General features: G+C 41.0%; 2 protein-coding genes across 2 annotated transcripts; one reads left to right on the top strand and one right to left on the bottom strand.

Annotated features, from left to right (window-relative positions):
• Positions 1 to 287: 287 nt before the first annotated feature.
• Positions 288 to 8,965, bottom strand: LOC120051298 (zinc finger protein 583-like). Its single transcript, XM_038998105.1, has 2 exons — positions 8,488 to 8,965; positions 288 to 3,293 (listed from the first exon to the last, which is right to left on the bottom strand). The coding sequence occupies exons 1-2, from the start codon at positions 8,798 to 8,800 to the stop codon at positions 2,452 to 2,454; spliced, it is 1,155 nt and encodes a 384-aa protein (XP_038854033.1). The 5' UTR covers positions 8,801 to 8,965; the 3' UTR covers positions 288 to 2,451.
• A 3,930-nt stretch (positions 8,966 to 12,895) lies between these two features.
• LOC120050472 (gastrula zinc finger protein XlCGF46.1-like) lies at positions 12,896 to 18,861 on the top strand. Its single transcript, XM_038997060.1, has 2 exons — positions 12,896 to 13,150; positions 16,766 to 18,861. Exons 1-2 carry the CDS (start codon positions 13,012 to 13,014, stop codon positions 18,025 to 18,027), a joined length of 1,401 nt encoding a protein of 466 aa, XP_038852988.1. The 5' UTR covers positions 12,896 to 13,011; the 3' UTR covers positions 18,028 to 18,861.
• Positions 18,862 to 20,258: the final 1,397 nt, after the last annotated feature.

Genomic DNA, 20,258 nt, shown 5'->3' with positions numbered 1-20,258 from the left:
GCCAACAGTAATGAAGAACTTCCGGGGCAAGTTTTTTTTAATCCTTCAAAGTAAGAGTAATGTTACATGAAACTGTAAAATTAATAATCAAGGCAAAAATTATATTATACTAGTTATAAAACACATGGATCGCTTGACGTAATTATGTGATATTTGTTTCGTTTTTTAAAACAGGGTTCCCACTCTTTTCAAGAAATCATTCCATAACTTTTCCATAAAATGTTTTATCATGACTTCAAAGGAAGAAAGTACTCAATAGTGGGTAAAAAGTGACCATCCAAAGTACATATGCTTAACATCAGACTTATTTTTATGCGCTCTAGAGAACAACATAATACTTAGTTTTCAGTACTAATTTTAGGTCAATAAAGTTTTTCTGTAATACAATGAAGGCAGACTGAAGTTCAGATAGAGCCTGGTCAACCGTGGGGGCAATAACATACACAACAGTATCATTGGCATACAAGTGCAGGTTACAATATCTTACAGATAAGGTGATATTGTTAATGTAAAAAGTACAGGACCCAGAATAGACCCGAAGAACACCTTTCCTAATATCCAGAAAACCTGATTTAACACCATCAGGAGATATACATTGAGTTATATCTGTCAAGTAATTTTTAAACCAGTTACATGCAGCCTGGTCTAGGCCAATTGAAAGCCTCTGAATTAGCAGTGAGTGATTAACAGTATTGAAAGCCTTTGACAGGTTAATGAAGAGGGCAGCACGATGTTGCCTTTCATCTATACAGCTAACCACATGTATAACTAGGGATGGAGCAGAGATAGTGCTTTGACCTGGTCTAAAACCAGACTGATTAATTCTGATGTACAGAATTAAATCAAGGATTCTAATATTTTAGCAAGGCAAGAAAGTTTAGAAATAGGCCAATAAGTATTTAGGTCACAAGGGTCACCACTTTGTGAAGGGGGAGTACATGGGCCGCCTTCCAAACTTTAGGGGTAGTACCAGATATATAATCGTCAGGTTAAAAATATGTGTTAATAATACAGAAATCAGGGAGGCAGTGAGCTGTGGCAAACATGTATCAGGAATATCAGCCACAGGGGATTTTTTTTAACATCAATCTTAAGAAAAGGCATCGAGCACATCACAGATAGTAAATTGTTGAAATGAAAACAAAAGATTCATTAGAAGTTGACAGGTTAACCGTCGTGTCAGCTAGAGGCTGGCAGAGGGAAATGCAGTTGATTGACTGACCATGGTCAATTAAACCAGTTTTTCTCAAATAAAAAGCCTGCCGGGATGAAATAATGATTAAAAGCATCATTTATCACATTCTTCTCAGTTATGATCCCATTCTTCTCAGTTATGATGCCATTCTTCTCAGTTATGATGCCATTCTTCTCAGTTATGATGCCATTCTTCTCAGTTATGATGCCATTCTTCTCAGTTATGATGCCATTCTTCTCAGTTATGATGCCATTCTTCTCAGTTATGATGCCATTCTTCTCAGTTATGATGCCATTCTTCTCAGTTATGATCCCATTCTTCTCAGTTATGATGCCATTCTTCTCAGTTATGATGCCATTCTTCTCAGTTATGATGCCATTCTTCTCAGTTATGATGCCAGAGTCAGACAGAACTTGCTTAGGCACGGAAGAGGAGGAATTTGTACACTTCAGCACATTGACTGTTTTCCCAAATTTTGAAGAATCACCAGCAGAGCATAAAAAAATAGCTCGATTTAGCTTTCTTAATCAAAAATAGTACATCTGTTTCTCAATTGTCTGAAAAATTGCCAGAGTCAGTTTTCCTTGAATTGGCCCAGGCCTGACTTCTAATCTGAATGAGCTAAGATGAAAGCCAAGGGTTGGATCTATCTTTGACCCTGAATAGTTTAAAAGGGGTGTGTATCTGCCAGAGGAATACAGTTGCAAGAAAAAGTATGTGAACCCTTTGGAATTACCTGGATTTCCACATAAATTGGTCAAAATAAATGTGATCTGATCTTCCTCTAAGTCACAACAATAGACAAACACAGTGTGCTTAAACTAATAACAAATTGTATTTTTCTTGTCTATATTGAATACATTATTCTAAACATACACGGTATAGGTTGGGAAAAGTAGGTGAACCCCTAGGCTAATGACTTCTCCAAAAGCTAATTGGAGTCAGGACTCAGCTAACCTGGTGTTCAATCAATGAGACGAGATTGGAGATGTTGGTAAGAGCTGCCCTGCAATATAAAAAAAACAATCCCAAAATGTGAATTTGCTATTCACATGAAGCATTGCCTGATGTGAACCATGTCTCAAACAAAAGAGCTCTCAGAAGACCTAAGATTATGAAATATTTGCCAGTCATGGTAGCATGTGGTTCCTCCCCTCGGTCTCCTCATATTCTAACAATTAGTGAAACATTTACAACAATCCTGACTGCAATATACTTTAAATCACTGATTATCGCCAGTGGTGAAAGATCTGCTACTATAGGGACAATGATGTGATTTTCCTCGTGTGAATCCTCATATGCGCTGTCAGATTACCTTTATGACGAAAATATTTGCCACAATAATGACAGCTATAAGATTTCTCTGTGTGAATCCTAATGTGAGACCTCAGATTACTAGGACGAGCAAAACATTTGCCACAGACCTGGCAGCAAAGCGGTTTTTCCCCTGTGTGAATCCTCATATGAAGCGTCAGATCACCAACTCGAAAGAAACATTTGCCACAATCATGACAGCGATGAGGTTTCTCCCCTGTGTGCGTCTTTCTGTGATAGTTCAGGTACCCAACTTGAGTAAAACATTTGCCGCATTCACCACAGCTATGCGGTTTCTCTCCTGTGTGGACCTTCCTATGAGCATCCAGTTTTCCCATCTGAGTGAAACGTTCCCCACAATCACTACAGCAAAATGGTTGCACTTCTGTGTGACTCCTTTGCACTGGTGATTTCAGATCCATGGATTTTCTACCATTCGAGCTTTGTCCTTTTTCTGTCCATGTCTTCTTCAATTTGCACTGGGGATGAGAGTCACTGGTTGTCTCTGAGGAATCATCTTCCTTAGGTTCTCTTTTGATATGTTCAGTCGAGTCCATTCTGTCTTTTTCACTTTGGATTTGTGAGGACTGAGTTGGGTACTGATCATAGTCACTTTTCACCCAGGCAGGAGTGAATACAGAGTCTTCCTTCTCCTGGATGATACTGAATTCCTCCTGTTCCTCTTTAATCTGTATGGGGTTCCAGTCATCTTTCCCCAGACTGGGGCTCCACTCCTGCTGCTCGGGGGGAAACTCCACTTCAGAGACAATGAACTGCTGAAAATCTGTAGGGAAGGAGAAAGGTTGAGTTAGAACTGAAATGCTGATTAGCTGGTTTTAGCAACGCTAGTATTTACACACTAGCAACCCTAGGAATTAGCTTGAAAAAAAAACACAAAAACAGAGGTCTGCCGGAGGACAGAAGTAAAACAAATAATAATAATAATAATTAAAACTTACTCCGCCGATTGTCTGTAGGCTTGGTCCTTATGCATCTAATAGAACATAAATTAAACAGACATTCCAAGCATGAGTCTGTTGTAGACCCACTTCCTCTTCACTGACCTCATGTAAAAATAAAAGTCCTTTACCTGCGTCATACCTGCACAAAAAAAGCAAGAACTTGTGGGGGACTTTTATTTTGACATGAGATAAGCAGAGAGGAACTGACCTCGCTGAGGAACTGCATCGGTCTACAACAGACCCGTGTTTGGAAATTCTGTTCAATTATACAGTACCAGTCAAAAGTTTGGACACACCTACTCATTTCAGGGTTTTTCTTAATCGTTTACTATTTTCTACATTGCAGAATAATAGTGAAGACATCAAAACTATGAAATAACAGATATGGAATCATGTAGTAACCAAAACAGTGTTAAACATGAGGTAGTCACCTGGAATGCATTTCAATTAACAGGTGTGCCTTGTTAAAAGTTAATTTGTGGAATTTCTTTCCTTCTTAATGTGTTTGAGCCAATCAGTTGTGTTGTGACAAGGTAGAACAGGTATACAGAAGATAGCCCTATTTGGTAAAAGACCAAGTCCATATTATGGGAAGAACAGCTCAAATAAGCAAAGACAAATGATAGCCCATCATTACTTCAAGACATGCAGGTCACTCAATACAGAAAATTTCAAGAAGTTTAAAAGTATCTTCAAGTGCAGACTCAGAAAACATCAAGCGCTATGATGAAACTGGCTCTCATGAAGACCGCCACAGGAAAGGAAGACTCAGAGTTAACTCTGCTGCAGTTACCAGCCTCAGAAATTGCAGCCCAAATAAATGCTTCAGAGTTTAAGTAACTGACACATCTCAACATCAACTGTTCAGAGGAGACTGCGTGAATCAGGCCTTCATGGTCAAATTGCTGTAAAGAAACCACTCCTAAAGGACACCAATATGAAGAGGCTTGCTTGGGCCATGAAACATGAGCAATGGACATTAGACCGGTGGAAATCTGTCCTTTAGTCTGATGAGTCCAAATGTAAGATTTTCGGTTCCAACCGCCATGTCTTTGTGAGACGCAAAGTAGGTGAACGGATGATCTCCGCATGTGTGGTAGCCACCGTGAAGTATGGAAGAGGCGGTGTGGGGGTGCTTTGCTGGTGACACGGTCAGTGATTTATTTACAATTCAAGGCACACTTAACCAGCATGGCTACCACAGCATTCAGCAGCGATAGGCCATCCCACACCTCCGGGCTGTGTAAAGGATATCTTACCAAGAAGAAGAGTGATGGAGTGCTGCATCAGATGACCTGAATGCCATGCCAAGGGTGTGCAAAGCTGTCATCAAGACAAAGGGTGGCTACTTTGAAGAATCTCAAAATATAAACTACATTTTGATTTGTTTAACACTTTTTGGGGGTTACTACATGACTCCATGTGTTATTTCATAGTTTTGATGTCTTCACTATTATTCTACAATGTAGAAAATAGTTTAAAATAAAGAAAAACCCTTGAATGAGTAGGTGTGTCCAAACTTTGACTGGTACTGTACATTCCATTCGATTTGTATTTATTTAATCCTCCCTGCATAAGAACCAAGCCTACAGACAAGCGACAGAAAAAGTAGAAGTTGAATTTTATTTCATTTATGGCTTCTGGTGGACTATTTAGCTTTTTAGGAAGTTAATTCCCATCAACGTGTAAATAGTAGCACTGTTAGCGCAGCCACACACTGATTAGATAGCACATAAGCACCTATCTGACATAACAGGGTCTAGGATAGGATAGCCCATGACTTATTTTTTTAAAGATAGCCCATCGGATAGTTCAGGATTTTGCACTTATATGTACTGTTGTCGATTGACCAAAACAGTTGTTGAAGTGTGTATTAATGGGCAATCATTTTACCAGCAGCAGCAATCTGACTCGACTGATTATAATGGAAAAGGCATAGCTCAATACTGGTCTAAACACCACTAATGGTCCATTTTAAAAAACGCTGATCAGCTGCTCGATTAAGTTCTGGATCCATACATGTTAAGAGAAAAGATGAAGAGATGCTAGAACGAGGAGCGGATCATTTACTCTATTCAGATGTAACATTATTAATATCGACTGGATTTGTGACGCAAATTCTTTCATAATTTCTCTCGCTATATGAGACCTGCAGTATTGATCGTAGAGTTAGAATCCTAGAGCGGACAAAGCCCAAATCCCCGATCAAACCACAGACATTTCCAGTCAAATATCAGGAGGGAGGTTTGCCTGACGACTCATCCTGAATTTAATTCCACTGCTCTATGGACAGCTCCATACATTCAGTCTGAAACTGTCACCAGGAGCGATCGGCCCCCGAAGTTGAAAATCCCACTCAGTTGACTACATTAAAATGACGGAAGCCCTCAAAAGTGTTACCCATGCTAATAGAGCCTTTTGGCCACAATCATTCTTTATGATCCAGACTCATCGTGGAGGGGAAATGTTAGTGGGCTTGGCGTTTGGCCGAAACGATGTGGATGAGTAGTCAGGCTAGCGGGAGGTAGGTTGCTGCTGATTTACAGCGGTCTGCACTTGATGGGCTGTAGTGCACAAGGCCCACAACCGGCTGCCACAGTGGGTCTGCAACTGTATGCTGCAGGCAGCATTATTCAATTAAATACATCCGGAGTGAGAATAACAGATTTCTGTTTATAGTCAAATAAATTCATTATTGTATTTAGTTAAAACTATGTAACGACATTCAAAAAAAAAATTGCATTATGATTCCATTATTTCTATCCATCAGTTTCAAGACAGGACTTTTCATTGGAAGGCCGAACATCCAATTTCACCATCTTTACTCATTGTTAATGTTGCTCACTTCAGTCATAGCGCCAGCGCCCCAGTGGCAGCTTGCAAGTCATAAAAATCCAACTAGACTAGACGTTCATTACTACCTTTCTCTCTCGTCGGAATGGTGCTATGCCACGATAAGGACAGCGTGGAGCCGGCGCGGGATATGGCTCGGAAAACGTACCGCAATCCCGTTATCCCCACTGACAAATCAAGAAGATTGAAATACTGCTAGCCTAGCAAGCTGACAAAAAATACAAATTTCAAACTTCTTGATTTGTCAGTGGGGATAATGGTATAATAGAGCTCGCCACCTTGAAGGCCTTTAAGATGGAAATTATTTAAGTCTGGTTCGTTCAGCCATTCCTAAGGGGGAAATTAATGGGGAAAGAAAGGGGTTTTGGGATAAATGCCGAAAATAAGGTCTGAGGTTAACAACCTTGAAGAAAATGATGATCTCCTTCTTCTGTGGGTTTTATGGCAGACTACAACCCAAAAAGGTGTATTACCGCCACCAACTGGACGGGGTTGAAAAAACCAAGGTCAAAATAAAACCCATACATGACAGGGAAAACTAACTTAATCCACCCACAATAAAACAAAACACCACATTGACAAAACCAAAACTCAAATCTCCATATCTCCCTTCTCAGGCTCTATCACCTGAGAGGGTGGTAATGGCTTGTGACAATACTCCATGCAACTCCTTCGCCGAGAAGTCTATCAGTCCCAGGGACCGTTCCGCCGCATCCACAATGATATCTATTTCCCTGGACTTCCTCTCCACCTCGGCAGTGCCATTAATCACTGTAGCTACAAAGGCCACGTTCTTAAACTTTAACATATCTAGGTCTTTCTTGCTGTTGAACGGAAACCCCCGCAGCCTTCAGTGAAGGCCTATCCAACACTATGGACTCTTCAGGAGCGCCATTCGAACCCTCAACCCTTTTTAACAGTCGCTGTATATGAAATGTTCAGGACAGCCCTGTGGCCACCTCATTCTCTTTCACCCATGTTGGGAATTCATGGTTCCCACCACAATTGCAACATGTCCCATTTTCATCACATCATACGAACTTTTCCACAACTTGAACATCTCGGCTTTTCCCTTCTGCAAACACTTGAAACATGTCCAAAAGCTTTACAATGATCACACTGCATTGATCTTGGAACAAACGCTCTGAGTGTAGTTTATATATCCCAACTGCACTTGAGTAGGGAGAGACTCCATATACATTTTTTTTAAAGAATGGAGGATACTCGTCACTTTTTCTTCATTCACCACACGATTCATCCGACGAGCGTCACTCACTCCAGAAATATTTTTCATCTGTGCAACATCGACTCCCCACGAACCGCCATATATTACCCCCTTCTGTGTCTCTTCGGAACAGGACCCACCCTGGGCACATAAAACTTCTAAAAATCGGGTGAGACGCAACACACTCTCCTTCTTATCCTCAGAAGAACAAAAAACCTAAACAAGCCTGCCTCTCGTGATCCTCACAGCCTTCACTTTACCCAGCACTCTCTCCACCAGTTTGGTTATATCAAATGGATTCTTCAAAATTGGTAATCCAATCAGCTGCTCCTCATTAACAAAACATACTCCTACAAGATAAAGGACATTCTCATCACTGTTTGCAACTTTGGTCCGTTTTCTATTCTTTTGGACAATATTCCAATTCTCCTTGAGTCCCCCGCCATTATACTCACGCTCCACATCAGCGTTCGCTTCTGCCATCTTTTCGCTGTCGGATGTCAGGGTGAATAGTTACTTCAGGTACACCCTTCAAAAACAACTACTCGCCCATCGTTATGATAGCTACGCCAAAGATAGCATTAACTACCTTGATCTACGTGCGTGTGTGGGTGGAGTGGGATTTTGTCTTTAGGAGATATTATACATTTTGATCTATGAGATAATATCCGCCAGTGTACATTACCTTTGAATTCTTTGTGCTTGATTTTATCAAATGAATGCTTCAAAATTCACAAAAGGTTACATTAGCTGATGTAGATTTTCTCAAAACGTATAAAATGTCTTAAGTACTTTACACCACTGCCATTAATATTGCTCTCTATTAGGAGTACGAGTACAGCGCTACGAGAAAGAGATCAACTTGACCATTACTTGGTTTACAATAATTAACGTTAGCGCAAAGGCTGACAATAGCCCGTTACAAATTGATAGCCAACCTTCGTCATCGTGAGTGTCGTCCGCATCATCTTCATTGGCCGCGGGGGAATTTCCCGAAATATTGTTATTTATCGGTGAGCCGCTGCTGACAGGCGTCTGACCTTCTTTGCAACTCACCGACCTGTAACTCGACTCAGCCAGGCTGAGTTGCTTCTGTAGTATTTTGATTTGTTCCTTGCTTTGAGAGACTTCTGCACGTAATGCTCCACAACAATCTTCTACTAACTTACAAATCTCTGTAACCGCAGCGGAGGCTAATATGTCCATGATGACAGAGCTTATCCGTTGATGCAAAACACGCATTTCCGACATTTTAAACCCTTTGCTTTTGTGAAACAAGTGACAACTACTACTATTAAGATTAAAAACGTCCAACAAAGGTTATTTTTTGCTAGCTTGTTCAAGAAATAGTAATATTTGTAAGAATAGCTGGCTTATTGTCATCAATATTCCTTCATCATTGATAACGGTGTCTTTCCTTGCGAGCTCATCCGGTCAGATTTTAGGTAGACGGCAAGCTAGAAAGCGCCACCTACGGCGTGGAGACTAGAAGGTGCATTACCCAGAGAACCCCGTTGCGCTTAACGTTGTATTTGGGGTATTCTCTTACTGTGGGAGTTATTCCTAAGCTTTGCAGAATCATTGTTTAGCATTGAGAAAATCATAGTTTTTTTTGTGTTTATCATGCTATCAACTTGAATAAAGGATCTAGCACTGGAGTAGTCTTAACCTCAGACAAACTATGTGAGGTTGTATTAGTCTCAAGATCATGTGCAAAGCAAAATGCAGAAATCCTGTAGAAGCATAAACCTGCACAATTCCTTCAGAGGCCCAAAATCCTGTGGGATTCCTGTGGGTCTTTCCTTGTTTTCCTAGTTAACCATCCTAATATCCATTCATCATTCATTCTGCAATATCCTTTCATGATTCAAACTGCAATAATAAAACGGCACCAGACCATTCAACTGCAATCCTCCTCTCTGTTTTAATGGCAACCACCACCATAGCCCCAACTCAAACCAGCAACGGTTACATTAAGATACAGTCCTTTACCACCACAACTCGGATCATTTTTTTTTTACAAGGAGATTGAAGCTGTACTGTCTCCTCCTTCTAGATCACAGGTGTCAAACTCATTCCACGGGGGGCCGAGTGTCTGCGGGTTTTCGCTCCTCCCTTGTACTTGATTGATGAATTAACATCACTAATTAGTTAGGAACTCCCCACACCTGGTTGTCTAGGGCTTTATTGAAAGGAAAAACCAAAAACCTGCAGACACTAGGCCCTCCGTGGAATGAGTTTGACACCCCTGTTCTAGATGGTAGCGGGAGGAACAAGTGGCTGAGGTCCTTTATGATCTTCTTGGCCTTCCTCTGACACAGGGTGCTGTCGATGTCTTGGAAGGCAGGCAGTGTGAGTTTGACAGCACCACCCTCTGGAGAGCCATGCGGTTGCAGACGGTGCAATTGCTGTACCAGGTGGTGAGACAGACCGACAGGATATAGGATACTCTCAATGGTGCATCTGTAGATTGTGGAGGCCAGATGACATGGCCTCCACAATCACCCGACCTCAACGCAATTGAGATGGTTTGGGATGAGTTGGATTGCAGAGTGAAGGAAAAGCAGCAAACAAGTGCGCAGCATATGTGGGAACTCCTTCAAGACTGTTGGAAATGCATTCCAGGTGAAGCTGGTTGAGAGAATGCCAAGAGTGTGCAAAGCTGTCATCAAGGCAAAGGGTGGCTACTTTGAAGAATCTCAAATATAAAATATATTTTGATTTGTTTAACACTTTGTTGGATACCACATTATTCCATATGTGTTATTTCATATTTTTGATATCTTTACTGTTATTCTACAATGTAGAAAATATAAAAAATATAGAAAAACCCTTGAATGAGTAGGTGTGTTCAAACTTTTGACTGGTACTGTAAGTATTCTTACATAGGTATTTCTCTTGTCCAGGTGGGATAGGGCAGTGTGCAGTGCAATAACGTCATCCGTAGATCTGTTGGGGCGGTATGCGATTTGTAGTGGATCAAGGTTGTTGGGTAAGGTGGCTGTGATATGATCCTTAACTAGCCTCTCAAAGCTCTTCATGAAGACATAAGTGAGTGCTACGGAGCGATAGTCATGTAGTTCGGTTACCTTCGCTCTCTTGGGTACAGGAACAATGGTGGACGTCTTGACGCAAGTGGGGACAACAGACTGGGATATTAGAGATTTAATATGTCTGTAAACATCCAGCCACCTGGTCTGCACATGTTCTGAGTACGCGATTTGGGATGCCGTCTGGGCCGGCAGCCCTGCAAGGGTTAACACACTTAAATAACTTACTCGCGTCGGCTACAGAGAACAAGAGCACGCAGTCCTCGTGAGCGGAGGGTGCCGGCGTTCGGAGGCTCAATGTTTTCCTCGAAGTGGACAAAGAAGATGTTTAGGTTATCTGGGACCAATGCGTCTGTCCGCGACGTGGTTGGCTTTATGTTTATGATCCGTATTTGTCTGGAGTCCCTGCCACATACACTACATGACCAAAAGTATGTGGACACCTGCTCATCGAACATCTAATTCCAAAATTATGGGCATTAATATGGATTATGTCCCCCTTATTCTGGGAAAGCTTTGTACTATATGTTGGAACATTGCAGCTGGGACCTGCTTCCATTCAGCCACAAGAGCATTAGTGAGGTCAGACACTGATGTTAGGCTTGGTTCGCAGTTGGCGTTCCAATTCATCCCAAAGATGTTCGATGGGGTTGAGGTCAGAGTTCTGTGCAGGCCACTCAAGTTCTTCCACACCGATCTTGACAAACCATTTCTGTATGGTCCTTGCTTTGTGCACCGGGGAACTGTCACGCTGTTGACCGAGGCAGCTCTAGCAGGGCAGAAATTTGATGAACGGACTTGTTGGAAAGGTGCCATCCTATTATTGTGCCAAGTTGAAAGTCACTGAGCTCTTCAGTAAGGCCATTCTACTGCCAATGTTTGTCTATGGAGATTGCATGGATGTGTGCTCGATTTTATACACCTGTCAGCAACAGGTGTTGCTGAAATAGCCGAATCCACTCATTTGAAGGGGTGTCCACATACTGTTGTGGAAATATAGTGTATATCTCATGTTTGAGCAGTTTAACTGCAACTTCACTTTTACTGTCGCTTTGCCTCTTTGATTGCCTTAAGTAAGTCAGAGCTAGTCTGTTTGTACAGTATATGTCCATGTTCCCAGTCACCTTGCCATGGTTAAATGCGGTGGTTCTCGCTTTCAGTTTTGCTCGAATGCTACCACCTATCCACAGTTTTTGGTTTGGATAAGTTCTAATTGTCACAGTGGGAACAACATCCTCTATGCACTTGCTGATTAACCTAGGCACAGAGTCAGTGTATACTTCAATACTATTCTCAGAGGCGGCCAGAAGGCCGTTTAAGCATGGGCAGCGCCATTGAGGGCTTCCGCCATGCTTCTGCCATTTTAAAGTAGTCAAAGTACTCAACTGAGTGGGTATTCCTATGGGTTGTAGCCTCTATGGCACTGCCCATGCTGTCACAGATGGCATAATGGCACAGATAAAGATGAGTCCTCTATCTATCTCTATGGTTGTTTGACATTCATTTGAATGCAACAAGAGTTTCAAGGCACTTACAGGTCACATTTTGTAATCCTTCAAAATAAGATGTCCTATAAACTGTGTAAAATGAATAATACAGGCAAAAATGATGGAACATATGCACAATAAAGTATACAAGCTTTATAGCTTTACTAACACATGGATCTCATTAAGTAATGATGTGATATATTTAGCATTGCTGGCAATGAAGCAAAAGTGACATTTAGGTTCCTAAAGGAAGAACAATAAATGTATTGTTTGTATGTATGTAGCTAGACCTATTATACATTATAAGCAGTATATTTATTACTTCCATAAAACATGATATGTTCCTAATGGTGAATATAATAAATATCAAAATCTTGTTCAAATGAGGACCACTTTGGAAACAAGCGTTTTAATTAATACTATTGAGTGACATCCTCTGGGTCCACTTTGTACATGTTGTTGTATATGTCTGTTACCCCAAATAAATTCAATTCAAAAATCTATGTTGGAGATGCACTGTTGAGGCCCAAACAGGAATAAATCAAGTAAGTTAGACTTCAGTCCCCCATGAAATAACACCATATATAGATTCTACAGTCCCTAGTGAGTAATCCCAACCACACTTTTACTTTGGCACCTAGAATAGTTTTTTCTCTATAAACCAATATGTATTTCATGAATACAGTGTATTGCATTGGGGACATTTATTTGACCTTGGAACATGTTTTAAAACCCAAATGTAATGCAAATTGACATTTCCGAACTTCCGTGACCCGGAAATACTTATTTTATTGTTGCTGACAAGTCGCTTGTAGCGCTGATTCAGTATATCATCTTTGGAGCGCATTTAGTTTTTTTTATTCAACATAATTTTTACGTGGACAAAGCCATATTCGTTGAATCCTCAACTCTCAATCGATTGAAAATGTCTCAACTACAGTTGCTGCGTGAGTTTTTAAATGAGCGTGTAATGGCTGCTGCTGTCGAAATTTTTGGGGCAGTTGAGAAAACGGTAGCTGAGTACCAAGAGGAAAATGATCGTCTACGGAGACTGCTGCGGATAGGTTCGTATGTACAACACAACCATGTATGATCGCCTCATTCTACAATGTTTTAGAAATATATTATTTTCAACAGTGTTATGAAGCCGTCAATGTTTTGTGATTATTGGTGTTGTAAACATGTCCGCTAACTGGTTAACGTTAGCATTTTGCATGTTTGACATTTCTTTGGAAATACTAGTTACTATTATCGTGTATTTTGATAAGTGGTTTAGCAAAATTAAAATGTAATCGGCATTTGGTCCCCAGTTAGTGGCCACCTTATTATATCCATTTAATTGTGTTAAAACATAGACTTAAACTCAGCAAAAAAAGAAACGTCCTCTCACTGTCAACTGCGTTTATTTTCAGCAAACTTAACATGTGTAAATATTTGTATGAACATAAGATTCAACAACTGAGACATAAGCTGAACAAGTTCCACAAACATGTGACTAACAGAAATGGAATAATGTGTCCCTGAACAAAGGGGCGGTTAAAATCTAAAGTAACAGTCAGTATCTGGTGTGGCCACCAGCTGCATTAAGTACTGCAGTGCATCATCTCCTCATGGACTGCACCAGATTTGCCAGTTCTTGCTGTGAGATGTTACCTCACTCTTCCACCAAGGCACCTGCAAGTTCCTGGACATTTCTGGGGGGAATGGCACTAGCCCTCGCACCCCGATCCAACAGGCCCAGACGTGCTCAATGGGATTGAGATCCGGGCTCTTCGCTGGCCATGGCAGAACACTAACATTCCTGTCTTGCAGGAAATCACGCACAGAACGAGCAGTATGGCTGGTGGCATTGTCATGCTGGAGGGTCATGTCAGGATGAGCCTGCAGGAAGGATACCACATGAGGGAGGAGGATGTCTTCCCTGTAACGCACAGCGTTGACATTGCCTGCAATGACAACAAGCTCAGTCCGATGATGCTGTGACCCTCCACCTCCAAAACGATCCCGCTCCAGAGTACAGGCCTCGGTGTAACGCTCAAACCTTCGACGAAAAACGCAAATCTGACCATCACCCCTGGTGAGACAAAACCGCGACTCGTCAGTGAAGAGCACTTTTTGCCAGCCCTGTCTGATCCAGCGACGGTGGGTTTGTGCCCATAGGCGACGTTGTTGCCTGTGATGTCTGGTGAGGACCTGCCTTACAACAGGCCTACAAGCCCTCAGTCCAGCCTCTCTCAGCCTATTGGGAACAGTCTGAGCACTGATGGAGGGATTGTGCGTGTAACTCGGGCAGTTGTTGCCATCCTGTACCTGTCCCACAGGTGTGATGTTCGGATGTACCGACCCTGTGCAGGTGTTGTTACACGTGGTCTGCCACTGCGAGGACGATTATCTGTCCGTCCTGTCTCCCTGTAGCACTGTCTTAGGCATCTCATAGTATGGACATTGACATTTAATGCGCTGGCCACATCTGCAGTCCTCATGCCTTCTTGCAGCATTCCTAAGGCACGTTCACAGGGAGCCTGGGGATCTTTCTTTTGGTGTTTTCCAGAGTCAGTAGAAAGGTCTCAAGTTTTCATAACTGTGACCTTAATTGCCTACCGTCTGCAAGCTGTTAGTGTCTTAACGACCGTTCCACAGGTGCATGTTCATTAATTGTTTATGGTTCATTGACAAGCATGGGAAACAGTGTTTAAACCTTTTACAATGAAGATCTGTGAAGTTATTTGGATTTTTAGAATTTATCTTTAAAAGACAGGGTCCTGAAAAAGGGCCATTTCTTTTTTTTGCAGAGTTTAGCTCTCTTCTCTTAAGCGTTTAATAGATAACTGGCTAGTTGGTTAGCTTTTTGGTTTAAAAACATTTACTGACCTGCTGCGCTCTCCTGTTGACTGACTGACCTCACCAACATCTTTTTCAGTGTTGGAACCAAATAATTATTTACTTATTTACCGATTTCTCTTATGTTTTGACAAAGTAGACACTAGTTTAATGCTAAAATATATAGGAATATGAATAACAGACATTAAATAAAACATTAATGTCAGTGGTGTGCACTGACATGAACAGTAAAACACTGTGTTAGTGTTGCAGGGATTCACTTGGAATCTCAGTGAAGGAAAAACACGACATGGGTTGAATAAATCTATAGATATATAGATATTAGATTCATAAATAAATACATAAAAGCAAACAAAACAACAACTAAATCTCGACCTCCATCCCTATATTGTCACACATATCGCATTAAAAGTCCAGCTCCACTACCCCCTCTGCGTCCCACTGCACACAGCAGCAGTGGGTCCAGTGCTGGCAGAAGTCAGAGCACACACATGGCACCTCCGACTCATGCTCCTGAGGGGAGCTTGCAGGTGGATCACGCTCCTGAGGGGAGCTTGCAGGTGGATCACGCTCCTGAGGGGAGCTTGCAGGTGGATCACGCTCCCGCAGCGGGCACAGCAGATAGTGTTTTCAGCTACTTGTATTTGAAAAACAAAATCAAATTGATGAACATAGAGGTATTACAACAACAATAGTAGTTGATACAACCGAGAGAAGATTATGAAGTACCTGAGGGTGGTGCTATAGGTGGCGTGACAATTTTCTTTTCTCGTTAGTGTCGTGGCAAAGAACCAAAACACAGAGCGGCTTTAAAACTTCTTCAGGAAAACCGACCTAATGTAACAACATGTTAGAAACAAACACATATTTTCATCCAGATTCACATGTATTTATTTTCCAAGCTATAGCACACAATATTTTACATACAGCAGGTTGTTAAAGGACCAAAGTATTTTGTCTGCATCGTGTTTTGTTTTTTTTGCCATGAAAAAAACAGCCCTATTAGGCAGAGCATGTTTCATGAAAAGCATTTAACTCTTTTACATCAATACCTCTAGAGGAAGCTGCAGGGGTTTTTGAAAGAGGTGGAAACTGGTGCTACAGGCTATAAATATATAAAGAAAAAAAATTGTGTTAAACATAGCAGTTTATAAAACGCATGCATAACAGTAACTATTTAATCATTTAACATGTTTACCTCGAGGTGGTGGTTTACCAGCATGGAGAAAAACCGACTGTCACGAAAACCTGGAAGTGATTTGAATTTATAATAAATAAATAAAACATTGACAAACTTTTGAAATTAAATCGCTTTTTCTCTTTAGTTTATTGAGAAGTAATTGGAAATAGATTCTAGATTTTCGATCATTTGAATTGGAATTTCAGTGTACTTCTTGAATTTACTGACTTAAAGGGTCAATCTGCGATTGGTACATACATTTTTTTACCTTTTTAAAATGAATAATATACCCATGGATTCTTGAATATAATTTATGGATGTCTTGTAACCCAACAGAACCCCAAATATAGGCTTGTTTTTTTACAGTGTTTCTAAACAATGTAATTATAAACAAACACTTTATAGCCTCAACATGTTTTAAAACGGTCATTTTGATATCATAACTGGTCAGTCCTTACACCCATAGCTCTGTCTATGAATTTGAGAGCGGTTCCACTTAGCAAGCCTCACCCCTTTACCAAAACAGTGGCGGGGTACCCGCTTTGTTATTGTTGGAACTGCAGATTGCTCCTTTCAATTCAAATTCACTGTAACCCTGATATCTAAAGACTGGATAACCTTAGCCCCCCCCCCCCCCCCCCCCTCTCATTCCCTCCAGATTCCTTGCAGCTCTCTCTTGCTGTCTCTGAAGAGGAGGTTCTCCCTGAGCATCAGCATTGTGAGCAGGAGTGGAGCTTCAGTCTGGGACAGGAGAACACTGAAGCCACACAGATTAAAGAGGAAGAGGAGCAAATCAGTCAGGAGGAAGAACAGCTTCAAGAGCTCTTTGATACCAAAAACACAATTGCCTGTATGACAAGTAAATGTGATCAGGTGGACCCCTTGACTCCTCCTCAAATCCAGACTTTGGAGAACAGAGAGTGTGACCCGAAACAAGTGAATCTCACACCTTTTGGCACTGTGACTCAGCTAAAGGCTCTCAACATTCCCTGTGACCCTCCAAATAATCAAAACAATGCATCCAGCCACAGCACAGCCGAAAGCAGTGACCCAATAGGACGCGACAGCAGCCCAACATTAGATCCCAGCCCACCATTGAGTCACAACCCACCATTTAAGAAACACAGATCCAAACCCAGCAACACAGCTATAAAAACTCTCCGCTGCTGTGACTGTGGTGAAACATTTGCTCTAAAAGCTGACCTGCAGATGCATGTGACTCTCGCCAAGAAGCCCAGTAAATGCCAATTCTGCAAACATTTCTACAGATCTACCTGTAAACTGAAGGCCCATGTCAGACTGTGTCACGATGGGAAAACCAGCACCTTCCCCTATTTTGGAAAGACCTTCAAACTAGAAGGAGATCTGTCCAAGCACATGATTCACACAGGAGAGAAACGATTTAGCTGTGGTGACTGTGGGAAGAGCTTTAATCGCAAGGGGAATCTAACCCAACATATATTGACTCACACAGGGGAGAAATCATTTAGTTGTGGTGACTGTGGGAAAAGTTTCAGTCTCAAGAGGAACCTAACCGAACATGTTCGGACTCACACAGGGGAGAAGCCATTTAGCTGTAGTGACTGTGGGAAGAGCTTCAAACAGAAGGGACACCTAACCATGCATAAACTGACTCACACAGGAGAGAAACCATTTAGCTGTGGTGACTGTGGGAAGAGCTTCAATCGCAAGCAGCCCCTAAACATGCATAAACTGACTCACACAGGAGAGAAACCATTTAGCTGTGATGACTGTGGGAAAAGTTTTAATTTGAAGGACTCCCTAAAGAAACATAAATTTACTCACACAGGAGAGAAACCCTTTAGTTGTGGTGACTGTGGGAAAAGCTTCTGTCAGAAGGGGCATCTGAACGTGCACAAACGGACTCATACTGATTCACACAACAGAGAAACCATTTAGCTGTGGGAAAAGCTTTAGTGTCAAGGGGAACCTAACCATGCACGAACTGACTGCTGCTCAGGCTATGATTCAGTCGTAAGGCTCAGCTGCTGAAACATATGAATAAAGTCCACAAGGAAAGAGAACTGGGCTAAAACAGGAAGAAAAAAAATTGGGAGAGATCTTCGGTTGACGTTTATTTGGATGAGTATTGTCCTTGATGCAGAACTGAGCAATTTCCTCTAGATGGGCCAGCTGCAAAGTCAAAATTGGCTATATTGTAAAAATGTATGAAAACAAAAATGTAAAGTTAGCTTTAAAATCAGATTTTTATGACTTTGTGACTGTGCCAGCTAGTGACCACTCTGCAGAGCTGCCTCCAGAATAAGATTCATGATGGAAAAAACACTAACCTGCATCTGAAGATGGAAACTTAAAAGTCAGGGTTTGGACACAGAAAGGAAAGTAAACTCTGCATAATACATGCTCTAGATGTGTGATAGATGTAATTTTGTAAAACGTTCTATGGGTCTAATGAGAGCGAATAATTCAAAATGAAACAAATTGTTTTAAATAGGCTATGTGTAAATACACTTTACAGGCACCATAATTGCTTCCCGTGGGCATATAATATTAAAACAAAGCTGACTATGGAGAGTTTTACGTACATACAAACTTTTCGCAGTAGCTGAACAAAGTATAAATATAATAATATAAAGGGAGAATGTCCATTCACCGTTTTACTTTTTCCAAATATAATGTTTTATACACAGTAGCAGTCAAAAGTTTGGACACACCTACTCATCCCAGGGTTTTGCTTTATTTTAACTATTTTCTACATTGTAGAATAATAGTGACGACATCAAAACTATGAAATAACACATATGGAATCATGTAGTAACCAAAAAAGTGTTAAACAGATCAAAATATATTTGAGTTTCTTCAAAGTACCCACCCTTTGCCTTGTCAGCTTTGCACAATCTTGGCATTCTCTCAACCAGCTTCATGAGGTAAATCAAATTCAAATCAAATGTATTTATATAGCCCTTCTTACATCAGCTGATATCTCAAAGTGCTGTACAGAAACCCAGCATAAAACCCCAAACAGCAAGCAATGAACTCCAAGACTGTTGGAAAATCACTCCTGGTTGAGAGAATGCCAAGAGTGTGCAAAGCAGTCATCAAAGCAAAGGGTGCCTACTTTGATTTGTTTAACACTTTTTTGGTTACTACATGATTCCATATGTGTTATTTCATAGTTTTGATGTCTTCACAATTATTCTACAATGTAGAAAATAGAAAAAAAATAATAAAGAAAAACCCTTGAATGAGTATGTAAGACTATTTTAAGATAATACCCAATGCAGAGGACTAGAGGTCAATAGGGAATTAACCATCAATGGAAATAGTTGTTTTTCAGTTCAACATCTGGTTAGAATCTGTGTAGAGGTTTCAGTCCTGGACTCATAGCTACATGTGGCAAGATCTCATTGGTCTGAATTGTCTATACATTGAGCCTGAAACAGGATACTTGTTATTTGGCCATTGGGCCAATTTTACTGCAAGGAATTCTAATTGGTCAACCAGACTAGGGTTGAGGGTTATAAATGACATCCTGTCCCTTTGTTCTGTGGAGAGTCACTGAGGACAGGGAAGAATGATCATCTACTTCTCAGCATAACAACCATGATTTGTTCTCTTTGAATAAACCTATTTTTCTTCCTCCCCCTGATTTGCTGTGGGGTCTGTGTTACTGAAGAATAACATCAACTGCTAACAAGTAGGTGTCCAAACTTTTGACTAGTACTGTACAAATTGGAACCATCCATTACAGATCGCATTCACACTTCTCCAGAAGTTTAATCATTCTAATAAGTTTGCTTGTTTTTTTGTTGACTTTGGTTTAAATAAATCTTTTTTTTTCAACAATAAATACATGAAGAAATGTGATGATATCAAGTCGCCAGCATAAATAAGACGTGACGCATGTTGCTGTTGAACCAGCCCTCGTTATAGTAGGCCTATGGTAAGGGTAGCCTACGGAGGGCTTGGGCTTTCAAAAATATTAAACGGAAAACAAAAAATTGTTGAAGGAAAAAACCTTCTAAACACGAGGTTCACATCTCTAATTTCATGATGGGCATGGAATAGATCATGAAGGGGTTTTTATGCAGGTCCAAAGCATGGCTAAAATAATGTAGGCCTGCCTACAATACGTAGCTAAAACGGGAATTCCAGCTCACTGTTTTGCT

This window comes from Salvelinus namaycush, chromosome 7 (genome assembly GCF_016432855.1).
Source record: "Salvelinus namaycush isolate Seneca chromosome 7, SaNama_1.0, whole genome shotgun sequence".
NCBI classification, from domain to species: domain Eukaryota; kingdom Metazoa; phylum Chordata; class Actinopteri; order Salmoniformes; family Salmonidae; genus Salvelinus; species Salvelinus namaycush.
This window is presented reverse-complemented; position numbering and strand designations above follow the sequence as displayed.